Raw genomic sequence first — 25,278 nt, forward strand, 5'->3', positions numbered from 1 at the left:
CAGCCTTCTCCTGAACAAGACTCCTGCCTACAACCTAAATGAAAAATAGTCAACTACCCTTCACTTGAAGTCTTAACTAAGAACGAGAACGAGGTCACGCTGTCTCCCAAGCTAACTAGTAACATTTTTGGGTAGCTTGAATAATTTTTCCTCCCAGCTCTGGCCAGCCATTCTCACACACACACATACACACACATTGCACACACATGAACGCACACACACATATGCACACGCCAGTTCACACCATTTTCTTTTCCTTTCCCATACTATCATCCCCAATTCCAGCAGTCAGTAGAACAGATTGTGAAATATTCAGGCCTTAAGGGAGGAGAAAGCCAGGTAGTCTGGATTTTCCACCAGGGAAAGAATTTGTTTTTGCCTTGTCTCAATTCAGAATTGCTGACTCTAATGGTACTGAACATTCCTAAATCATAAAATGTCAGACCTAGAATTGTCCTTAGAGCCGATCTAATTCCCTTTAGAGCTAATAATTGCCTTATTTCACTTTATTGGTTTTTAGCTTTGAGGAAGAGTATACCTGGCTATTTGCAGATAGTATGTATACCTACAAATAGGGATATTTCTATGTATGGGATATAGTACAATAAAAGGAAAAGAATCATTTTCTTGGATAACTGTCTGACTTACTTAGAAAAGGACAAGTTGTATCTAAATGCCTCTTGTGTAAATTATATTGAGTCATGCTTTCAGATTGTAGTTATTTATTTAATAAGTGAATAATAATAATTTGAGACCTTTTTAAAAAAGCAGTTTCCTAGAAGCAGAACCATACCTGGGAATTCCAGCACTTGGTACAAATTCAGGGAAGGGATGGGGGAGGGAACAGACTTTAAAGTTTTCTTCTGATAGTGGTAAAATAATTTAAATTTTCTCACAGCACAGAGTAATTTGCCCAAGAAGGCAATTTTGATGAAACATTAATTTATTAATTTTGAAAAGCTGACTGTTTTTTTCCCTTCAGATTACATCTAATAAAAAAAATTCTGATTGTACCCAAATAGATCTGTGGTCATTGTAGTTAATTGCTTCCACCAATCCAGTCCAGCCTATGTTATTCTTGTCTATATCTTCCGAAAAGATTTCCACCTAACTTGGAGGAGGTCTTCCTAGCTTTCTTCCAACATTGGGAGGATACTAGTTGTGGTAAGCTGAAAATTGGGTTAGCTAGGGTATAGTACAGATATAAAGTTAATAAGGAACTCCCCCACTAGGTAAACTTATTTGTAGATACAGGTTACTGGGTGAACAACCATCCAAGAAGTGGTCTCCCAGAATGTAGATCATAAGCCTTTCAGGCCTGACAGAACATCCAGCTCCTTGTAGGTTGCCTTTATTGGGAAACTGTTATCACTCTTTATCCCTGTGAACCATTTCCTATCTCAGTAAATCATCTGCTTATCTATGTACTCAGGCTCCACGAATTCCATTGCATCAAATCAGACTCATGCCTAGAACACCAGGAGTTTTCAAGCTGTCTATTTGTTATCTCTCACTCTCACCATGTTATCAATCAATCCATTTACTTATACACTTCTTGGATGAGAACTTCTTCTCCCTTTCTCCTTCATACTTCTTTGTTTATAATGTATCACAATGTGCTCATACCCACTAGCCTTTGGAGACTAAGTATTTGTTACATGACTTGTAGCCATGTAGTGTTGATGGAATTTTGTGGTAAGAAAGATTGCACTTTATTTCAGGGAGAAGTTTGGGTTTATTAAAGGAACTTCATAATTTTCTGAAAGCAGTTCATCATTACTCTTGTTCAATTCTGGGCCCATTGGCAGCACCTGTCCAAGATATTTCCACTAATGAGCACTAGAGATTGTCTATCTAATTTTATGTCATGGAATTAAAATGAAGAATAAATATTTATTTTCACTTGGTTTTTTACTATATGGTTAGTTTAGCCACAGTCTTTTGAGTAATTATGGATCTTATACCAAAAAATTGGCAGTGTTTCAAGTCTTGATACAATCAGTACCCAAAACAGGAGCAAAGTGGAAGACTTCATTATCCATTGGTAACCCCACTTTGACTTGGCCTCTGAACTGGATCTCATCCATGTCAGTGGCAAATACTTTGGCAAGCATACATTTCCCAGTTTTATATACTTCACTTGGTATTAGTGAACAGGGTCATTGAATAAGGTTTCTTGTTATATCTTGCAAGGAATCTTGTACAATTTTGACGTTTGAATGGGAGAAAGCGTTTTGGGAGCTAGACTGTAGTGTTTGTAAATTATATAATATTCATAAAGTACTTATCACTCCTGACACATAGTAGGCACTTAACAAATGCTTGTTCCCTCCTCTCCTCTCTACAGAATAAATGTGATTGTAGGCAATAAACAATAGGCACAGTATTTTTTAACCTTTTTTTTTTTTGCTTTTTGGAGGGGGGAGGGCAGGGCAGTTGGGGTTAAGTGACTTGCCCAAGGTCACACAGCTAGTAAGTGTTAAGTGTCTGAGGCTGGACTTTAACTCAGTTCCTCCTGACTCCAGGGCCGATGCTCTATTCACCATGCAACCTAGCTGCCCGAGCGCATATTCTTTACGTCAATTTTGTGATGGTAAAGAATGGTCACCTGTGGAATATTGCCTGCAAAGTCCTGCCTGTTCCCTTCTAATAGCCTTATTAAGAATAGCTCAGTGCATGTATTATTCTCAAATAAATTTTACATATGTGTATGTGTATGTGTACGTGTGTATATACATATATATTATATATATGAGAAAGCAGGCAAATGTAAGTTGTTAATTAATGTTCTCTTTTTTTTTTTTAAGCAATCAGGGTTAAGTAACTTGCTCAAGGTTACATGGCCAGTTGTTTCTGGGTGTGTGCTAAGTGTCTGAGCCTGGATTTGATCCCCAGGTCATCCCAACACTGGAGCCGGTGCTCTTACTGGCTGTGCTACCTGGCCGCCCCTATTAATGTTCTCTTGGTCACATTTTTTGGTTACAATAATGCCTTAGATTTTTTTCCATGTCTTTAGTATCTTCTCCTTCAGATAGTTTGAAACTTGGTCTGCCACACCCTCACAATTGTTTCACTTGCTGCATAGACCTCCTCTAAATAGACTTGACCTATTCAACCTGTTTTTTCCATCTTTGTTCCCTTCATGATATTTCTAATCAAACTCAGATGTAATGTTACACTACGATTGTGGTTAGTCCACAATCCTTGCTGATGGAAAGGGTTTATTACAAAAATCTCCATAGATATTTTTCTGTCTTTTATTTGCTTGTTGTCCTCTCAGATACCTTCAGGGTTATTTTTCTAAGTTGTGTCTCCTGCCAAACTTTCTTTAAACATATTTTTCATTCATTGATTCTATTTTATTTAACAATTCTGTTCATTGTCTTCCACCTTCACTTTCTAGAACAATTAACAAATGCATTCATATTCTTATTGGGTATTATACATACGAGGATTTGTGGCAACTAAAGCAAGTGTTTGGTGACTAAGGAACTTTGTAGGCTATTTTGGTTCTCTCATCATGGAATTTGATTTACACTGACTAAACTTCTAGTTTAGTTATATAGAAACTCACTATATAAACTGCTATCTGAAGTTATTGTAATTAATGTCAATGTCCTTTCTCCTGCCCATATCCTATTTCTTGGCACCAAAATCTTATTTAAAAAGGTTTGACAAGATTGTTTTGATTACATGCCATATCTTTTTTTTTTAATGTTATTCTTTCTTCTGGCTTTATATAAGTTTTGATCTTTGCTCTAACAAGTTGAAGTTTTGACAATATACAAACAACTAAGTAAAGAACTTCAGCCATACACAGGATAATCACACCTTTGATCAAAAAATTGCCCGTATGTGTTCTACTTCGATGATCAAGAATTATGGAATTCCTTTCTCTGACCACAGCTCAAATTTCATTTCTCTTTATAACTCATTCAGTCTAGACCTATTCTTCAACCTTACCCCAACCTCCAATGTTTCCATCCCCCAGTACTATCAAAGGCCATCACCCTGACTTTAGCCTTATATTCTTTCCTTCTTAATTATGACCCCAGAATTAACCAGTTCGGTGTTACACTGTCCTCTACTCATGATTCTCTTGTCCTCATGTTTCTCACAGCTTGCTAAACTCCAACCCCGAATTAGTCCCACCATCTGCTTCCTCTGCTCCTACTCACATACTAAATGGTGCTGAAGAAAGTCATACAACTATGCTGAATGGGACCACTACAGAGTCATGTTCTCTAATCACCACTGGGTCCTCATTACAGTAAAGTGATTCTTTTACTCCCTGATTGGTTCTTCATCATATTCTACACAGCAGCTGTTCTATATCTTCTCTTCTCAAGCTTCCCATACCCAGCAGAAGACCTTGTTTCATGTATTACTAAGAAAATAAAGGTGATTTGCCTTAAGTGTCCTCTTCTCTTCTATTCTGTATCACAAAAATCCATGACATCCTCCCGAATTCTTTCCTTAAGTCCTTTATTAAGAGATATCACCAAGACCAAGCCCATTATTTGTATCCTTGGTGCTTTCCCTCTTGTCTCTTCCAATACATTACCCTCACTATCATGCCCTCTCATCTTCAGTGTCTCACTGTCTACTGACTTGTTCACCAATAATTACACACATACTTAGGTCTTCTCCATCTTAAAAAAAAAAAAAACCTTCACCCAACCCATCATTTAAAGCTCTCATCCTATGTCCTGATTTCTTTGCATAGCCAGAAAAAGCTCTTTCCCCACTTATTGCTCATTTTAACTCCTTGCAATCTGGATTCTAACCTTATTACTCATCAGCTTATCTCCCCAAAGTTACCAATGATCTCTTAATTACTAAATCCAATGACTTTTTCCTCAATCCCCATCCTGCTTGACCTCTCTGCAACATTAAACATTGTTACTGTCCTCTCCACAATATTCTCTTCCAGATGCTACTTTTTCTTGTTTCTCCTACCACTTCTCAGTCTCCTTTGCTAATTAATCATCCCTATCCGACCCTCCTAACTGCCCAGATTCTGAGCTAAACTTTGAAGAAGGCTAGCAATTCTACAAGGTAAAGGGGAAGCAATAGTGAATTCTAGCTACATACATTACAGGTATGTGCAAAGATGTAAAGAAGGGAGCTGGGATGTCAAGTGGCTAAAATTGTCTAGATATTGAGTACATGTAGAGAGGAAAGAAAAGTTAATATAAAAAAAGGTATGAGAAGGTAGACTAGTAACATGATCAAATTACTGGGTGTGTGGGGAATGGATTAGAGAGGGAAAAGACTGGATGTAGGAAGGTCAATTAGGAGGCTTTTGCAGGTGTTTAAGCAAAATGTAAGGAAGGCTTAAACTAGAATGATAGCTGGGTGTATAGAGTGAAGGGGTCAAAAGTAAGATAGGTTTGGTAGGTCCTAGGTTCACTCCCCAGCGTCTTCAGCTTTGGAGTCAGAGAACCTGAATTCAAATCTCATCTCTGTCACAAATCACAAATATGACCTTGGGTAAATCACATAATCTCTCTGTGCCTCAGTTCTTTTTTTTTTCCTTTTTTTTTAAACAATTGGGGTTAAATAACTTGCTCAAGGTTACACGGCCAGTTATTATTTCTGGGTGTGGTGCTGAGTATCTGAGCCCGGATTTGATCCAGGTCATCCTGACACTGGAGCCGGTGCTCTTACTCACTGAGCCACCTGGCCGCCCCTAAGCGATTGGGGTTAAGTAACTTGCTCAAGGTTACACAGCCAGGTGTTTCTGGGTGGGTGCTAAGTGTCTGAGGCCCGGGATTCAATCTCCAGGTCTTCTCAACACTGGAGCCGGTGCTCTTACTCTCTGTGCTACCTGGCCGCCCCTGTGCCTCAGTTCTTCATCTGTAAAATGAAAGCACTGGACTAATTGGCTTCTGTAGTCTCTTCCAGTTATAAATCTAAAATCCTATGAGCCTGTTATAAATGAGACTTGGCAACTGCCTGGATATATGAGGGCAGCTAAGGTGGTGCAATGGATAGAATGATGGGCCTGGAGTCGGGAAGACTCATGTTCATGAGTTCAAATCCCACATCAGACATTTACTAGCTGTGTGACCCCAAGCAAGTCACTTAACTCTGTTTGCTTCAGTTTCCTCACTTGTAAAAGGAACTGGAGAAGGATCTTTGCCAAGAAAACTCCAAGTGGGGTCACAAAGAGTCAGACACAACTGAACAGCAAACACAAGGGATAGATAAGAGATGATGTTTACTCTGAGAGGAAGAGTGACTGGAGAGATGGTTGTACCCTAGGCAAAAACAAAGATATTAAGACCAAAATAATAATACTTTCAATTTGTGCCATGTTTTTACATACGACATGCAACAAATAGGTTACAAATTGTTTTATTTAAACAAAACAAACCTATGTGTTCTATTTTCTAGAAATTTGCAAAATGAGAAATTTGGAGTTGGAGGGTCAGAGTTCAAATCCCAGTTCTGCATGTGTTGCCTTAGGCAACTTCTCTGTGCGTCAATTTCCAAATCTGTAAAATGGTGGAGTTAAACTAAAAGACCTCTAAAGTCCATTCCAATTCTAAATATATGAACCTTTAAGACTTAACAGTAAACATAATTATTTTAATGAAACAAATGTGTTATAGTACATGTTAAACTATTTCAGTTATAATTTTAAAATCTGAAGTTTTTAAACAAAAGTCAAATAAACTACTTCATCCAAGCCAAAAAAGAGATTTAAAATATTGAGGCTTGTGGCTAACTCAGAATTCTTATTCCTCCTTCTCATTATTTATATCCTAGGAAAGGATGTGATTTCCTAGCTTACAGATTATTTTTAGAATTATTTTTTTCCGAAGGAACAAGCGTTCTTTCTATATCTATGAAGAGAAACTCTTCTTCTTAAATTTGAACATCATCTCAATAAAATGGCACCTTGGTAACTTAAAACACTTAGGAAAAAATGGGGGTGAAGTATTCTAGGTAAGAAAGGTAGCTAGACTGTTACAGGTAAGTTTTTTAATATTCCATATTTTGAGCCATTAGAAACCTTCCTTAAAAATAATAATCTTCCTAAAATCTGCATTATAAATTCCCTACCTAGTAAATAGGCTGTATTGAACATGATGTGAGCTCCTTGAGAACAGAGATTAAATTTGCTTTTTCAGTTCATATCTCTATTCCATAGCACACTGCTGAGTACATAGTGCATGCTCAAGATATGCTTTTTCGTTCATTCGTAATTTCAGGGGAAGAGGGGATCTTGGTAGGAATGTTTTGAGGAATAACACTCTGTAAACTTAAAGTACTTGTATAAATGCGAAGTTTTTATTTATTAGGGTAGACAGAACAAGACGTTGCTGCAGATATATCTTAGTATCTAGGAGCTTTTGGGAGGTAGCTTGTAAGTAAAATGACCTGGTTTCTAGTCCTAGCCCTGCAATAAATTAACTTATGACCTTGAGAAAGTTACTTAATCTCTTTAGCCTCAACTTCCTCATTTGTAAAATGAAGTGATTGAGTTTGATATTTTAAGGTACCATCTCAGTTAAAAATTCTCTCATTTTCTTTGTCCTTTGTGGTACCTGGCACAGAATTCAGTTAAAGCTTGTTGAATAAAGATAGAGATGTGTTATTTTAGGCAATGAGCACATATCTTTATCTAGTCAGGAAAGACTTTGTCTAAATCACAAGTTCCTAACCTGGAGTGTAGTTCAGATCCCCTGTGGGTATGAGAAGCTTATCAAGGAGTATAGGGCAAACTTGAAAAATAACTACATTATCCTGTTGGCATGAATTTCTATTTCTTATGTGCATTCTCATAGTAAATGCTAGCATTTATTTCCTTTCATATTGAATATAGAATAAAGGAATGCATATGACATTTTTCTAGGGACGAAAAAAGTTAGAATACTGTTGTCTAAGTATTAATCTTTGAAGGATGGAGAAAGACCATGTTCTAAGCACAAGAAATAGCTTGAGTAATGGTCTGTTACTGGATTAAATATTAATTTAAAGGGAAGATGTTTGCGCAGCCTAATTAATAGGGATAGAGTAACAGGAGGTAAAGATTATTTTTGGTACTATAGAAAAGAATGGGAAGTCAACCAATCAACAAGAATTTATTAGGCACTTTCTTTCCATTTGACAAGTACTCTGCTAGACCCTGGAATACAAAGACAAAAATGTCAGTATTCTAAAGGAGTTTATATTCTGTTGGGTCACACAGGTGGGTAGCACAGTGGATAAAGCAATGGGCCTGGAGTCAGGATGATCTAGAGTCAAGAACTCAAATCTAACATCACCAGCTTACTGGCTGTGTGACCCTGGGCAAGTCACTTAACATCTTTCTGCCTCAGTGTCCTAAACTGTAAAATAGCACCTACCTTCCAGAGTTGTTATGATGAAATGTTTGTAAAGTACTTAGCACAGTGCCTGGCTTCTAGTACGAGTTTAATAAATGCTTGTATCCTTCCTTCCTTTCTCCAGACAACATACAAATACATACAGAATAAATACAACATAAGATTGTTGTTCAGTTTTGTCCGTCTCTTCCTGACCCCCTTTGGGATTTTCTGAGCCAAGATCCTGGAGTGGTTTTGCCATTTTCTTCTTCACTTCATTTTACAGATGAGGAAACTGAGGCAAACAGGGTTTGTGACTTGCCCAGAGTCACACAGCTAGTGTCTGAGGCTATATTTGAACTCAGGAAGAAGAGTATATCCACAGTGCCACCTAACTGCTCCTGGTGTTTCCACTTGGGAAACAAGGTAGTTTGAAAGGTACTTGAGGGGATCAGGAAGGGCTTCAGGTAGAAGGTGATGCTTGAGCTTCATCTTGAAGGAAGTTAAGGGCTCATGAGAGGTGAGGAGGACATGCATGCATCTAGGCACAAGAGACTGCCAGTGCAAAGGAGGATGAAGTGAATGAGGAAGAGAGAACGGCCCAGTGTTAGACTCAAGATTGCAAGGAGACTAACGTATGAGGAAGCAAGAAAGATAGGTTGGGGGCGAGCTGTGAAGTGCTCTACAAACTAAACAGAGGAGTTTCTATTTATCCTAAAGTCAGTAAGGGAAGAGCCCTGGTTCAGATGTGGAAGTAGTTAGGAAACCATGAAAGGCAGTGACTGACAGCTGGTTGTTTTAAATGTTCAAACTAGAAATTCATTTTAATTCTTTGTTACAGAATAGACGTCTGCAGATTTCCTACGGTGCAGCATAGGGGACTATCTGGAAGTATTTACACCTACAGAAAGAGAGGGGAGGCAACAGATGGGAACAAATGTTCTCTCTTGTTCTGACTCTACCTTGCTCTCCACCTCATTTTATATTTCCCCCTCTAAGGACCATGTAACTGGAAAGACTGGAAAAAATGCTTTGAGTTCTGCCTTTGAGTAACTGTGTGACTATGGTCAAGTCACATGATCTCTCAGACCCTCAGTTTCCTCATTTGTAAAAAGAGGATAATATTTGTATTACCTACCTCACAAGGCTGCTTTGAGGAAAGAATGTTGCAAACCTTAAAGTGCTACCCAGGTAGGATTCATTATATTCAAGGTTATTAGTAACTAAGTGTTAGCAAATAAGTAACTTAAAATTGCAGAAGTTTAACTAAGTTGTGAGACATAACAGAGAGAAAGAGAAAGAGTGTGTGTGTGTTTTATAGAGCTATCTGTCTCTGAAAGCTCCTGTAAGTATATTGCAGCCTGAATTAACAGAGTTGGGAGGTCAGTGTCATACAGCCCTAGTATCCTGACTTCAAAATGCGTCATGGACCTTGCAGAGGATGTTTAGGTTGCACCCATGGCATGATTAAAGAGTTTGGGGAGTGGGGTGGGTCATCACAGTGGTAAGAGAAATAACTTTCGAGCACCAAGTCAAATTAATTGAGAGGGACAAGAGAGGAGGTGAGTCTCTAAGACCAAAACCTGAGTGATGGTTTTATTAGTGGGAAATGGTAGGGAAATAGTAAATCCACAAAATACTCTCTAAGAAGAAGCAGAGGAACATTTTCTTATTAGCACCTACCTCCTTGTGTTGCGGTGATGATCAAATGAGTTCATATTTGTAAAGGACTCAACACAGTTCTTGGCACAGAATGGGCGCTGTCCAAATGCTAGCTCTCATCACCATTGTTATTTTCCTATTATATTATGTTACTTCTATGAAAATATACACTAAAGTTACCTATTGTGATGTTTAAAAAGTTCAAGAAATATAATTTCTGGGTAATTTAATAATTTTATTAATAATACCAGCATGTTTTTTCATAAAAGGATAGTCATTTAGCCATCTCTTAGACCAAAGACAATCGTGGCAGTGGGCATGGCTTATATGCCCATTGGAAGAATGCTGTTCCCAAGAGTCAGCTCTGATTGGTTAACAATCAATGAGAAAATAAATGCTACAATGAGGAGCTGAAAGTGACATTATGTCAAACAGAGGCTATTCCTATACCCAGACCACCCCCAGCTTTGGGTAATCTATTCAGATAATTTACCCCCACCCAAACCTGAGTAGAGCACAATGGCTTCCCTACCTGGGTGGGTTCTGAACAAGATTTTTAAGAAGGTTAGGCCAGTCTCACTATTAGTAATATCCATCAAGAGACTGAACTTTTGAAATCAGGACTTTAGAAAAAGGGGGGAACTCTGGTTCTCCCAAAATCATTAGTTATTAATAATAATTTCTCTCACTATTGAGTGTTTAAATACTAGTGTGCCTTTTTTGCACTTTAAGATATTTTCAACCTAAAACAGATGACAGTATTAATATTTAAAGGAACACAATTAGCCTTAAATTTTAAAATACTACATAAAGTCACAAGAATGAACATATGCTTGGTTTGCTGTTATATTAGTTTTGCCATAAAACAAAAGCTCATATCTAATTATATTGCATATTAGTTGCTTGTTACAAAAATATAGATGTCTCTTTTTCTAGGTAAAGATTTAGATTGTTATTTTCTATGGACTTTTATTTTTGTAAAGAGAATAGGGCTTACCTTAATTTTTTTTAAATTTCTTAAAATGTAATAATTATCAACAAAGACAAATAATCAAAAGAACATATAAAATATGGAGCAAAATCTTACATAGAAGTCATAAGAAACAGAAAACAAAGGAGACCTAAACAAATTAACAAATAAAAAAAAAGCATTTGCTTTCTGTTTCTACCCAAGTCCATTTGAGGTTCTGTTACCTTTGACTTTGCTTTATTTCATTTAAAAAATATAATTATAGCCTGTATAAAGTTCTGGTTCTGGTGATCTGGCTTCATGTAAGTGTTTCTTTTCTTTATATGCTTCCTGCTTGGTATTTTATGTCAACATAATATAATAGTCCATCAAGGATTTATTAAGCACCTCCTTTGTGCCAGGCACTGTATTAGATACTGGAAGTACAAAGACAAAACTAAGAAAGAAAGGACAAAAGCAGAGGTATGCCAGAACCAGGGTGAGCATTTACACCTCCTACAAATTAGGACTTGATTTATTGTTTTGTTGATTGTCTAGACTTAAAGTGTTAATAGTACAGGTTAAATTGAGAAGTGTGTATACATTATTTTTTTCCAGAGAAATCAGTTGTTGAATGTTTACTAGCACACCCTCGAATTACTCTATAAATACTGCTTGAGCTCAACAGGAGTTCAGAAGAAGGATGATGGAATGAAGTCATCATCAGAGTAGAAGGCCTAGTGACTAGAGACATTTATATAGAGCTTTAAGGTTTGCAAAGTGCTTTACATACATTTTCTCATTTAAGCCTCAGAATACCCATGGGTAAAAGAAACTAACCACAGGAGGAATTAGGAAAGGCTTCTCAGAGGAAATGTAACTTGAGCTGAGCTTTAAAGGGAGCTAGGAGTTCTGTTATGTTACTATTCCATCATTTATTAAACTATTAATTGGATAGAGCAATTGTTTCCGGCCTTTTTTCTTTTGCTTTTATAAGTAAAGCTGCTATAAATTATTTTGCACAGACAAGGCTTTTTTTTATTATTCATTTTAGAATAAACTCCTTCCAGAATCAAAGTGTCAAGAGGTATGATCAACTACAGTTCTCCAATTTAAGTCCAAAAGTTATTACATATTTACTGAATGCTAGGCACTATGCTAATCCTTGGGGATACAAAGAAAGATAAAAGACAGTCCTATCCCACAAGAAGTTTAGAATCTGCTTGGGGAGACAACATGAATCAATTATGTTCAAGAATACATACAAGATTTTTATATGTAATTGGAAAAAATATTTTTGAAAAATATATATATGATCAGTTGGAGATAATTTCAGAAGGAGAGCACTAAAATTAAGAAAGACTGGGAAAAGCTTCATGCAAAAGGTGAGATTTCAGCTGGACCTATAGGAAATCAGGGGATTCAGGAGATGCAGATAGAGAGCATTTCATATGTTCAGGGGATGAGAAGTAACTGAAAATTCCAGGAGATTAGAGATTGAGTCTCTTGTGTGAGGCACAGGGTCACTGAATCAGAATATGTGGGAGGAGGGAGGAAATAAGGTATAAGAATACTGGAGAGGGTCAGGTTATGAATAGCTTTGAATACCAAACTAAGAATTTTATATTTGGCCCCAGAAGTGATAAAAACATCACTGGAGTTTATTGAGTAGGTAAGTGACATGATCATACTTTCATTTTAGGACTATCAATATGATAGCTGAATGGAAGATACACTGTAGTAGGGAAAGACTTGAGGCAAGGCTGTGAGATCATGATGGCCTGCAACAGGCTATCCAAAATAGCTCCACTATTCTATAGCATTATAGTGTACTAGTGTCTGTTTCTCCACCACTGCATCATTATTGAATTTCATCATTTTATGCAATATTTGTTATTTTGACAAGTATAAAATGACATCTTTGTCTTCATCTGCACTGCTCTGATTATTAGGGAATTTGAACATCTTTTCATGTAGTTATATTGTTTGTTTGTATCAAAGGATTGTATTAGATGTCGGGAGTATACAGTGATGAACAACATGGTCCTTGATTTCAAGGAGCTTATATTGTAGTTGGTAAGAAAAGATGAGCCAATAAAAAACTAGAACACGAATCAGAATATAATAAGTGTATAGAGGACACACTATAGGCCTGCAGAAATAAAAATAATGCCTTCCAGGAGTACATAATCTAGCTTGTGAGATGACAGGAAAACAAGTTATTTAAACAGGGTTAAATGTAAAAAAAATGTTATAAGACAGGTATAAACTAAGTGCTGTGGAAATTTAGACAGACATCACTTTCAGCTAGAGGTTATCAACCAGATGGAACTGGCCTCTAACCTGTGGATGGCTGGAACCAAGCAGAGCAGACTAGAGAAAGGAGAGTCAGGAATCAAATAGAAGTTTTTTGTTCTGTTTAGGACTATATATTCAGATCTTTATGTACTGAAAATTTGTTTGTCCATTTATTCTCCATTCCATTTTATTCTCTTTTCATTTTGGAGGTATCTTTTGGTTAAGAAGCTTGCCTTAACTTTTTAAAAAATTGTATTGATATCTTTTGTTTTTATACCACCTTTATTTTCTAATCTATCCCTACTCCTTCTCATATGCAAAGAGCTTTCCCTAATAATAAAATACATGTTCAGCAAAATCAATCAACATGTCTGTCAAATCCAAGAACTTATGCAGTGTTTTATATCCATAGCCAAAGAAGGGAGAAAACATGTTCTCCTTTCTCTTCTTCAGGGTCAGGCTTTGTCATTAATGTCTTTCTGTTTCCATTTATATTGTTGGAGTAATTGTATATGTATATTGTTTTTCTTTCTCTGCTTACTTCATTCTACAATAGTTCATGTCTCCCCATTCCACTGTGTATTCTTCATATTCACTCATTTTATAGTGTAGCAATAGTTCTTCATACTCAATTATCATAATTTGAGCATTTCCAAAGCAATGGGCATTAACTTTGTTTATATTCTTTTGCTAAAATCATACCCAATAGATATGATTTGTAGTTGAATTCACCAAATCACTTCCACTTGAAAATTTGAGAGAAAGGAATACTAACTACTTACAGAAATAGAGATAAATTGATATGTAGATATATACATACATATATCAGCTTTTAAAATTTTCTGGGGAAAAATTATGTACCCCTTGTAGTCACATAACAAAATTTTGAATTTAAGATATTTATGAATTAAGTTACAAATTTACTTTAAAGATCTGTACTTTACTAAATTTGAATAATCAGAGAGTATAACACTATAAGCTTATACTTGTGATATTGGCCTGATTCTTTTGACATCTAAGCTCCCCATACCTTCTTCAGTAGGATCCACAGCAATGCTATTTACTAGATCCAAGGGTATGCAAATATTTCTGTGCAATACCTGTTTTTTTTTTTAAAGAAAAGCCAATAAGATAGCAAATTTTAATAAGAAGAAAATCTTTTATGAGTAATTTTATAAAAGCACCCTCAGTCTGTTAAGGAGTTTGTTGAGTGACAAATAATGTTTGTAGGGAGGATAATATTCTCATTCAGCAAATATTTATTGAGCGTCTACCACATTCAAAGGATTGTATTAGATGTCAGGAGTACACAATGATGAACAACATGGTCCTTGATTTCAAGGAGCTTATATTGTAGTTGGTGAGAAAAGATGAGCCAATAAAGAACTAGAACATGAATCAGAATATAATAAGTGTATAGAGGACACACTATAGACCTACAGAAATAAAAATAATGCCTTCCAGGAGTACATAATCTAGCTTGTGAGATGACAGGAAAACAAGTTATTTAAACAAGGTTAAATGTAAAAAAAAATGTTATAAGACAGGTATAAACTAAGTGCTATGGAAATTTAGACAAAGATATCACTTTCAGCTAGAGGTTGTTAACCAGATGGAACTGGCCTCTAACCTGTGGATGGATGGAACCAGGTAGAGTAGACTGGAGAAAGGAGAGTCAGGAATCAAATAGAAGTTTAATTTCAAAGTGAGGAAAATGACTTGCAAGCAAGGAGGGGATCTACACAGATGGACCAGGCCCCCACCCCTAGTGAGGGGACCTGCTTTAGTGTGGCTAAACCTTGATACTTATACCAATGGTTATGCAGTGAGCTGTGGTCCTGATGATGAGGGGATAACAATGAGACAAGTTTGATTCATAGCAGGATTTCATGACCAGAACATGTCTGAACTTGTCTGGTACTTGTCCAAGCTCAGAGAACATCTGGTGTTGGTCAAAGCAATATAATAATTATATGATTTTACCAGAGGGTGAGAATATCCAGAAGGGGAATGCAAAGGACTGTTGTTATGCCAAGTTCAGGACATAGCTTGCTTGCTGGGCCTTAGCTCTGGAAAACAGGGTGACTCGTAATATCTTGACAAGGTAAAAGGAAAGAACACTGTATTAAGAGCCAGAAGATACAAGTTTGCATCCTGACTCTATTATTAATTATGTGTGACCATTGGACCTCACTCTTCTGTAATATAAGTAAAATAAGATCTGTAATTTCATTGGACTAGACAATCTTTAAGATCCCTTCCACTGAGTCCACTGAGACTAGAGAGAAGATTGTAATGCTATTCCATCAAACTCAGGCCTCTTTGAGATTTTTTTTGATGACTTCAATGAAGACACAGCTGGCATCCTTGGCAAAATGGCAGATAAAACTAAGCTGAGATGGATAACAATTTTGATCAAATCAGGATCCGAAAAGATTGTAATGAAGGACCAAATCAAATGATGGAATTTTAATGGGACAAATGCAGCGTACTGCAGTTGGACTCCATCAATTTCACAGATATAAGATTGAAGAGATGTGGCTAGGCAGTAGGGAATAAGATTTGGGGGTACCTAGAAGCATTCTAAAATTGTATTATTAAAAATAGGTTCCTAACTCAATGGAGATAATGGGTCTACTGTATTCTATGCTAATCTGACCACAGCTTCAATATAATGCTTAATTCTGGGAACAGTCTACACTAATAATAACTGATATCTGCATCATACTTTTAAAGTTTGTGAAGCATAAATATATTTTATATTTAAATCATTTCAACTGAGCCTCACAACAATCCTTTAAGACAGATACTTCAGGTATTATTTTATATTCTGTTTGTTTCTTAGTATGGAAAGCCATACTAACTTCTGCTGCCTGATTAGGGATCATGGAATCAGTTTCAAAGGGACATCAGAAATAATATGATCCTATATTCTACTTGATACATGAACATCTCTGCAAAGAGGCCATCTAGCCTTTACTTGAATAACTTCATTGGGGAGTTTTACAGATCTGGAAACTGGAGCTCTAGAAAGTTAAGTGACTTGCTCATCTTCACACAGCTAGTGTCAGAGGCAGCATTTGAACCCATATCTTATTCACTCCCAGTTCAGCACACAACCTACCATGCCACATTAATCCTCATTTTGAAAGGGACCCTAACAAGCTGGAGTGTACATAAAAGGTGACCAGGAATTCAAAATCATGTTCTATGGAGAACTGTTTAAAAAAATGTGAGACTGTTTAGCCTGGAAAGAAAACAATGAATAGCATCTATCATCAAGTGTTTAAAAGGCTATGATGTGGAAGAGGTATTAGCTTTATTCTATGAAGTCCCAAAGGACAGAAATAAGGTCAGTGATAGAAAGAAAACCAGGGAGGTAGATATAAATATGGAAGATCTTAACAATTAGAGCTCTCCAAAAATACGATATTATTCTGTGAGGTTCAAAAGTTAGATGGCCTCCTTTCAAGGATATTCATGCTTCAAGTAAATTATAGGACTGTATTATTTCTGAAGTCCCTTTGAAATCTAAGATTCCATGACTCTTAGATTAATCAGACAGCATATAGATAGTATAGATTTTCTTACTAAGACATAGACAGAAATAAGCAGGGCAATTTGAAGACTATTGAAATAAATATTCTTGATTAAGAGGTAATGACAGTCTTATCTAGTAACTGTAGTAAGAGAGGAAACATAGAGAATCTATAGGACTGATTAGATGTGGAAGATGCAAGAGGGAAAAGTCAAAGATGGTTCTAAGTGTTCCACCCTAGGTGACTGGAGGAATAGTAGGAAGGAGGAGGAGGAGAGTCATTGGAGACAAAAGGTGAGGAGTTCCATTTGAGGCATTTCAAGCTTGAGGTGCAGTTGGGATAACAAGGTGGGTCTGTGAGGCATGAAATTAGAATTTGAAATCCTCGGGTTTCTAAGAAAGGTAAAAAGCTTGAGATATGGATTTGGGAGTAATCAGATGCCAGTCTGGTGAAGCCTATGGGCCCCTTCTCATAAAATGTTTTTAAATTAATAAAATAAAATACAAAGGATTACAAATAGGATTTTAGTGATACTAAAATACAATTAACAAAATATTTTTAAAAACAACTCCACACACCCCAAGTTGGGAACCCTGATGTAGAACCAGAAGCAGAATTTTGAGAAAAGAATAAAATTAGGTGTAAGAGGTTAGCCATGGGAAGGAGGTAAACTTCTGTTCTATTTCACTCATTTGTTTTTCTTTTTTAGAATATGATGAACCTCCACATAGCAAGGCAGGACAAGATGTAGTTTTGCAGCTGCCTACAGATTGGGTGACTTTGGATGGCCGAGAGAGCACAGATGACCATGCAATCATTAAATATGAATGGACTTTGCAGCAGGGTGACTCATCATTGGATATGAAGGTAATATAGATTATATAGATGCAGTTCCTGACCAAAATGAATCCTGGTATTGTTTGGTCTGGTTAATGCTGCCTCTCATCATCCTGCTCCTGTTCTTGTGCTGGCTAAAGTCAAGAAAAGTGGGTATAAAATTCACTCACAAAATCAGCGTGTTATACACAAAATTAACTTTTGTACTGATAATGAATAATATAGAAGATTTACTTTTCTAAAAACGGGAGTATTCTTTATCAGCTATTATAGTATTCAATCCTAAAGAAACTCAGTAAGTTTTTCACTCTGCCTAAAGTATCCCCATTTGAAGATCTGTTTTTCCTTTAACTTCTTATTGAAGAAAAATGTAGCCACTCACCATTCCTACTTCTGGCATCCTTTGCAGTGAGTCATAGAGTCACTAAGCAAAATTAAAAGCAACATCTAATAATCCAACTCCCTCATTTTATAGATGGGGAAACTGAGCCCAGAACATGTAAGTTGCCAGAACAAGGTCACTTAACAAAGTCAATTGCCTCATGACAGTTTGTACAACTACGGTTCTAGCTATTGCATGGTTATAATCCCAAGAAATGCAGGAGATATGAACACAAGGAAACTAGGTTTTTTTCCCTCAAGGCTAAATCCAGCAAAATGCAAAGGATCACAGCTTTAAAGCTAGAGTGGAAAGCATTTAGTCCAATCCCCTTAATTTTCAGATTAGGTAATTGAGGCCCAGAGAGAGTAAATGACATGCTTATTTGTCACACTGCAGAAACACAATTTGAACTTGGACTCTATTTCTCCAAGTCCAGTGCTCTTTAAATTACCAGATAGTATGAAGAAGAGGCTCCACTATTCAAGCTGTATTAGATATCTGATATAACCTGGTTTAAAAAGTGGGGTTTTATCAGTCCCCTCTGATTCTGAGTCAAGATTTCCATCATAATCAAAAGGCTCCTGGCACTCTCTTTGTGACTCTGGTAAAGCCTGATGGGATGCTATAGTGACATCAAGCATTGTTTCCCATAATATGGAGGATTTAAGGGAACTTTTACTAAAATAAGTTGGGGTCATGTGAATATCCTTTGGGCTAAAATGGCACACCTCTTTCCCAATCTTGTCATTCTCCTGTCTTCCATCAGAGATTCTTCAGGAAAGGCATTCCTCAAGGAGCACTAGACTCAAAATTGTAGGAATGAAAACTTCATTTTTGATTTTCTCTTTAATTATGGAATGAGTGGGAGCCTTTTCTCTTGAGTTATTATAAATCTTGCATGAATCCTGGCAACTTCTGGACAGAGTCCAGCCACCCATGCCAAAAGATGGCACCTATCCATGCAGTCCTAGACAGCCTTCTATGCCAACTTTACTGATCCCCAGCAAATGCCAACTCTAGCCATGTAGGGAATAAATTACACCTAATCCAGTCAACTGTATTTTTCTCAGTCAAACCTATATTGGGGGACATCATAATTAATGATTCTGGTAGCAATTAAATGACTACCTCCTGAGTGCCACACCTCAGGGCCTAGTCTCTAAACAATTAGATTCCTGAGGCTCAAAATGCTATTCATGTAGTTTCATTGTACTCCCACCCCTCAGTTCTCTCATATACAAGATTGAATATCACAGAATTATATGGGCCTCAGTGGGTAAATAATCTTATTCCTCAATAGATTCTCCTAGGGAAAAAAAAAACAAGAAAATTTAGATATTTTCCTTTCATGCTATAAGGCATGGACTTGGCTAGAGATATGACACCAGATACCATTCTTGTCTTGAACTACTCATAGTCCCCAACCATCAAAATAGAACTTCTTCCCATTGATGTGAAACCTATGTTTTGGAATAGAATTGAACCTGCTATTCCATACTACACTATTTTATATATTCTTATGTTCTAGTTTAAATGGGACTATTGATATTCTCTGATCTGAACCTTGTCTTTCACACTTCCATGTACCATATTGGTTCACACCATATCTTATGCATAGAATTCCTTTCCTCCCTTTCTCATTCTCTTAGTTAAGAAGTGATAGTTTAGGGGAGTTAGGTGGCACAGTGAATAGAGCACTGGCCCTGGAGTCAGGAGGACCTGGGTTCGGATATGACTTCAGACACTTAACACACACACACACACACAACACACACACACACAAAAACCTAGCCATGTGTGACCTTGGGCAAGTCATTTAACCCTAATTGCCCTCCAAAAAGGGGAAAAAAAAAAGTGATCTTTTAGAAGAGGGAATAAGACACTGATACCAGTGATAGTGCCCATTATTACCTGATAAGCACATTTGAATTACAAAACAAAGTGTTACATAAGTAAAGCCTGAAGGGGAAGTCTGGAGATAACTCAAATGACTTCCAGGAGGAGATGGCATTTGAAATTGACTTTAAAGGATCAACAATTCAATAGATGAAGTGGGAAGAGAGAGCTTTCCAGGAATAAGGAACACCCTGAATGAAGGCATGGAGACAAGAGGGTACCATGAATGTTCTAGGAACCAAAGATTTTTCAATCTGACTGGAGCATAGAATATAAAGAAAGGAGAAATGTGAAATAAGACAGGTGTAGAAGAGCACAAGGTACCAGGCAGAAGAAATTCAGTTTTACTTATTTGGTAATAAGGACCCACTATCACTCCTCCCCTCTCCTTTTCAGACTTTACCTCATACTTCATCAAGAAAATTTAGATCATCTATCATGATTTCTCTCTTCTCCCCAATTTTATACCTCAAATCCCCTCAACATAATTCCCCATTCTCTTCTCCTTTGCTTCAACTTTCTTATTAAGAAAGAAGCATTCCTCTTTGCCAAAGCCAACCCTTCTTCAAGTTCTGCCCTTCCATCCTTTACTGTCTCTTCTGGGAGTTTGCCCTTCCCCACTTCATTCATTCTCTCTGTCTCTCTCATCCTCAGTCTCTCCCTATCCATTAGCCTCTTCCCCTCAGTCTACAAACATGCCCAGATCACCCCCATCCTTAGAAAACTTTCATTTGGCCTTGCTAGCTCCTCAAATTATGCCTTTTCTCTCCTCCCTTTCACAACCAAATTTGAGAGACAAAGATAGAGAAGAAGAGAGAGACAGAGACAGAGGGACTGAGAGAAAGAAAAATAAAGACAGAGACAGAAAGAAAAACCTTTCACTCTCATTGCTTCTCTTTCCTTACCTTTCACCCACATTGAGGCCTCAGAATAGGAGTTTTGTGGAGGCAAGAGTTGAGTTTATTTACATACGTTAAACGGGGGACTCCGTGCAAAAAGTATCATCCTTAGCTTTATCCTTTTTCTAATTTGGTGCTGATTTTTACCCCTCTTCAGAGTCAGTGAGGTCTGAGATCACACAGCAGCTGATTCAGAAATGACTCCTATATCAATAACTAGTATCTTTGTAAAGATAAAGACAGTTTTATGTTCTGTGATGCTCTTTGGGCTTTATCATGTTTGTTGCTTTCCATTTCTCTTCTTAAAGAACATTATTCAGGTTAGAGGAATGATCTACAAAGGGTTAACTTCTTGTTGTTTTGATTTGTTTATCTTATCATCTTCTAAGTTTTCCTTCACAATGAAATTACTTCATAACAAAGCATTAGTTTTGAGAACTTCTCAAGTCTTTCACACTTTCCCTCCTTGTTCATCCAATGCTAAAGCTGTTGGCATCTGAACTGCAATTATTCATGATGGTCTTTTTTCTTATACTCATTTGGACCAGTGGAAAGGGAGATAACTAAGTATCCAATGAAATGATGGGTTTTGATGCCCTTGGGCACAAGGTAAAAATATTTCCATCAACTCCTTTATTCACCACTCCATGGGAACCTTTAAGCAGTCCTTCTACTTGACTGTAACTTCTTTTCATCTTCTAGTTTCATTTATGGTAAGAATGCCACACACTAGGGCTCTTAACCTTTTCTATGTCATGGACCCCTTTGTCAGGCTAGTGAAACCTATGGAACCATTCTCAGAATGTTTTAAAATGCATTCTATAAAATACATAAGATTACAAAGGAAACTCATTATATTTAAATATCATTAAAAAAGAAGGCCCTGGGATAAAGATTCCTGATAGTGTGCCTGATAGTAATTGGACAGAGATTTTACCTTTAGTGTACCAGCAGTTAGATGAATAAATAGGAATAATCTAAAAATATCTTCCCCAGCACCCTCTATCTGCCTAATTTATTGCCACTCTGCTACCATGACTGCGCAAGTGCAGAACAGAAGCACATTTTGTAAATTTATTTGTTTTATAGGATGTCATCATCTCATGGCCAACTTCCCTGGCAACCAGCCTAGCTGTTCTTAGCCAGAGCAGGTACAGTTTGTAACCAGAGCTGTGCTTAAAGTCTTTCTAGGCTGGTATAACCTGCCAGGGCTTGTACTAACTGGCATAGACTTTAAGAACCCAGGGCCATCTCTATACCAGGTTTCCTATCATGGCTCTTAATGGAGGCAGTAAGACATAATAAGGATAGGAGTTGGGGCCAAAAGACTCCAGATGAAGTGAAGATATATCTGCTGTAATACTTCACAGCAACACTTATCAAGCTCAGAAGAAATATACTCTGGAAAATTAGGAGGAACTTGTGGAAGAGCAGGGAGGGAAGAAAGAAACCTTCCCTACAGGGTTTCTTCCTTCTCTTCTCTCCCACTGCCATCAACCTGCCTCAAATACCCACCCATCCACCCAAAGCAATCTACACCTCCCCTTATCAGAGTTGGGCACTGGTAAATCTTTGAGTACCTACCTACTTCAAGAAGTTGCAAAGTTCAAGTGTGAGAATGCATGTAAAGTGCTTTATATAAGCTTCAAAGGGAAGTAAACAAATGTCACTTTTGTTGCTAAAAGAAATATTAAATAAAGTAGTGAACACATGTGTAGTTTTACAAAGGCATAGCCATTCACCTTAACCTTCTTGATCTTTTATTTGGAGCCCTATTCCTACCCCTGACTCACCTTTAGGCAGTTTCTATGTTTAGGTAAAGAATGCTAACCCTAAGTCCAACCCTAAGGCTATGGCAGGTAAAACTCTGAACTTGGAGCCAAAAGATATGGATTCATGTTTTTGAATGGCTTTGAATGATTGGTTCTATGACCTTGGGAAAGTCACTTAACCTTTATTAACCTCCATTCCCTTTTGTAACATAAAAAAGTTAGTCTAGGGCAGCTAGGTAGTACAGTAGAAAGAGTTCTGGGCCTGGAGTCAAGGAGACCTGAGTTCAAATTCAGCCTCAGACACTTAATAACAATAACTATGACCCTAGGCAATTCATTTAACCAGTCTGCCTCAGTTTCCTTATCTGTAAGATCAGGATAAGATCTTACCTCCCAGAGATGTTGAAATCATAATTAGCTTAGCATAGTGCCTGGCACATAATAAGCACTCTGTAAATGCTAGCTATCCTTATTTTTATTATTATTATTATTATTATTATTATTATTATCATTACCATTAGAACTTTAGGTGTTCTTCAGGCACGGTCCATGATATTTGGGTTTTTTTCATGTTTTGATTACTGCATTTCAATATAATTGGTTTCCTTTGTAATCCTATGTATTTTATTTTATGCATTTAAAATATTATTCTGAGTTGGGTTCCACTGGTCTTATCAGACTGCCACAGGGGTCCATGATACAAAAAAAGGATTGAGAACCTAACAAGTGGAGAATTTGTTTAAGGTTCCTTCAAGCTTTAAAGTTCTAAGACTCTTAGCTCTAAATGACTGTAACATCTTAAAGTCCTATAAAAGCCTGAATCATGGAGCCTAGATCTGTGTTCAGAACTGACTCCTTTTCTCTTCCACTTTCAAATTTGGCACCCCTTCTGGCACCTTTCCCCAAGTTCTGACTCTGGGTACCTTGGCCATCCTTTCTCTTAGCACTCCCACTTTTCCCAGGGCTCAAGCTCTCTTCACTCCCTTATGTTCCCAAGTATTTCTTCTCTTCCCACCCCCAACAGCACCCCCATCCCTATCTCAGAGCTGCAAGATCTTTTTAAAAGATCACTTTACAGTTACACAATGCCTAAAATATTTAGACATAGTTTAACAATTCAAAAACTCCATTAACAGAAAAGGAAGAGTTATTTCATCACACAGGAATAATACACCTCTTGAGAGAAACAGTCTTATTGCTAAGTAACCAAAGTTTAGAGTAATCATAGCTCTTGCCATTCTTTTGTTGATTTATTTGTTATATATAAGCTTGGAAAGAAAGAAACCATTCTTCATATGTACCTTAAATCTAGCGTCACCTGACACCTTGTTTTTCTACAAGATAAAAGCCTTTGGTGACTTACATATAATTGAGTCCCTGGATTGAGGGGCAAGTTTACATAAAGAGCTCCCATTCAGTTGCAGCAAGCAACCTTGAGGTAAGAAAATGTCCTCTCTTTAATGTGTATTTAATCTAGGCTGGAATTGGTTCAGATAAAAATGACTGGATTTTCAGGTTGTTGCTTACACACCAGGATCATTGAACTGAATGACAGGTGACTTTTGCAAACCATGGTGTGAAAGCTTTACATTCACTTTAATTTCAATTTAAGGATAACTATATTCAAGAAGACACTTGGATTTAAGGGAGGGAAGGGGAGTAGGAATCATTGCTTTATCACCTCATATATACTTAACAGATATTTCATGCTTAAGAATTTGGCAAGGTGGGGTGGCCAGGTAGCACAGCGAGTAAGAGCACTGGCTCCAGTGTCGGGATGACCTGGAGATTGAACCCCGGGCTCAGACACTTAGCACCCACCCAGAAACACCTGGCTGTGTAACCTTGAGCAAGTTATGTAACCCCAATTGCTTAGGGGCAGCCAGGTGGCTCAGTGAGTAAGAGCACTGGCTCCAGTGTCGGGATGACCTGGATAGAATCCCGGGCTCAGATACTCAACACCACACCTGGAAATAACTGGCCGTGCAACCTTGAGCAAGCTACTTAAACCCTATTGCTTTAAAAAAAAAAAAAAGAATTTGGCAAGGTGTTTTTAAAAACCCTACTTTTAAATATATACAAAAAAAACACAATTAATTTAATATAAAATAATAATGAGGGACTGAATGATTACACCTGTGATTTCATTGGTGTAGGTAATTCAGTGAGCAAAGTTTCTGCCAATGTATATTGGCATCTGTTCTGCAACACCTAGGACACTCAAAGGTTAATGATGCCCTGAGTCACACACCCAGTACAAGTCAAAGGCTGCCCTTAGTTTCTTCTATAAAATAAGGAGAATAGTCCCTATAGCATCTTGTGCAAATCAACTGAAATAATGTATCAGTCAAGTAGTATTTTTTAAGAACTTATTAGTGCCTGGCACCGTACTAAGGTTCTGGGAATACAAATATAAGCTTAAAGAAAGACCATCCCTGCCCTCAAGAAGCTTATATTCTAATGGAGGAAGACTACACATAAAATGAAGCTAAAGGTTTGGCTGGAGGTGGGGGAGTTTGGGGGATGAATGTACCTATTCCCTGTAAAGAAAATGTGGACTGTGTTGTAGCCTAGAGAGGAATGAGACATGGCTGACCTGGGTTTCTCCTTAAATGGACGATCTGGAAGAAGTTATCTAATCAAAGAGAAAAGTCAAGGAGTAGAAGGCACTTCTGCTGTGTGAATTCCAGGGCTGGAGTGAGAGCTTCCAGGATGAAAAGAATTCTAGA

The 25,278-nt window shown here is 37.3% G+C and overlaps 1 protein-coding gene across 2 annotated transcripts in view; it reads left to right on the forward strand.

The window, feature by feature from the left end:
• LRP11 (LDL receptor related protein 11) overlaps positions 1-25,278 on the forward strand; it is a 112,485-nt gene that overhangs the window by 15,394 nt on the left and 71,813 nt on the right. For both annotated transcript variants that reach the window (XM_069069697.1, XM_069069696.1), the window contains exon 2: positions 17,473-17,630. In XM_069069697.1, coding sequence (XP_068925798.1) covers positions 17,473-17,630 — 158 coding nt within the window. The remainder of the gene's footprint in view (positions 1-17,472; positions 17,631-25,278) is intronic.

This window comes from Petaurus breviceps, unplaced genomic scaffold (genome assembly GCF_028583685.1).
Source record: "Petaurus breviceps papuanus isolate PSGF00001 unplaced genomic scaffold, PetGlider_PUasm1.0 90784, whole genome shotgun sequence".
Lineage (NCBI taxonomy): Eukaryota > Metazoa > Chordata > Mammalia > Diprotodontia > Petauridae > Petaurus > Petaurus breviceps.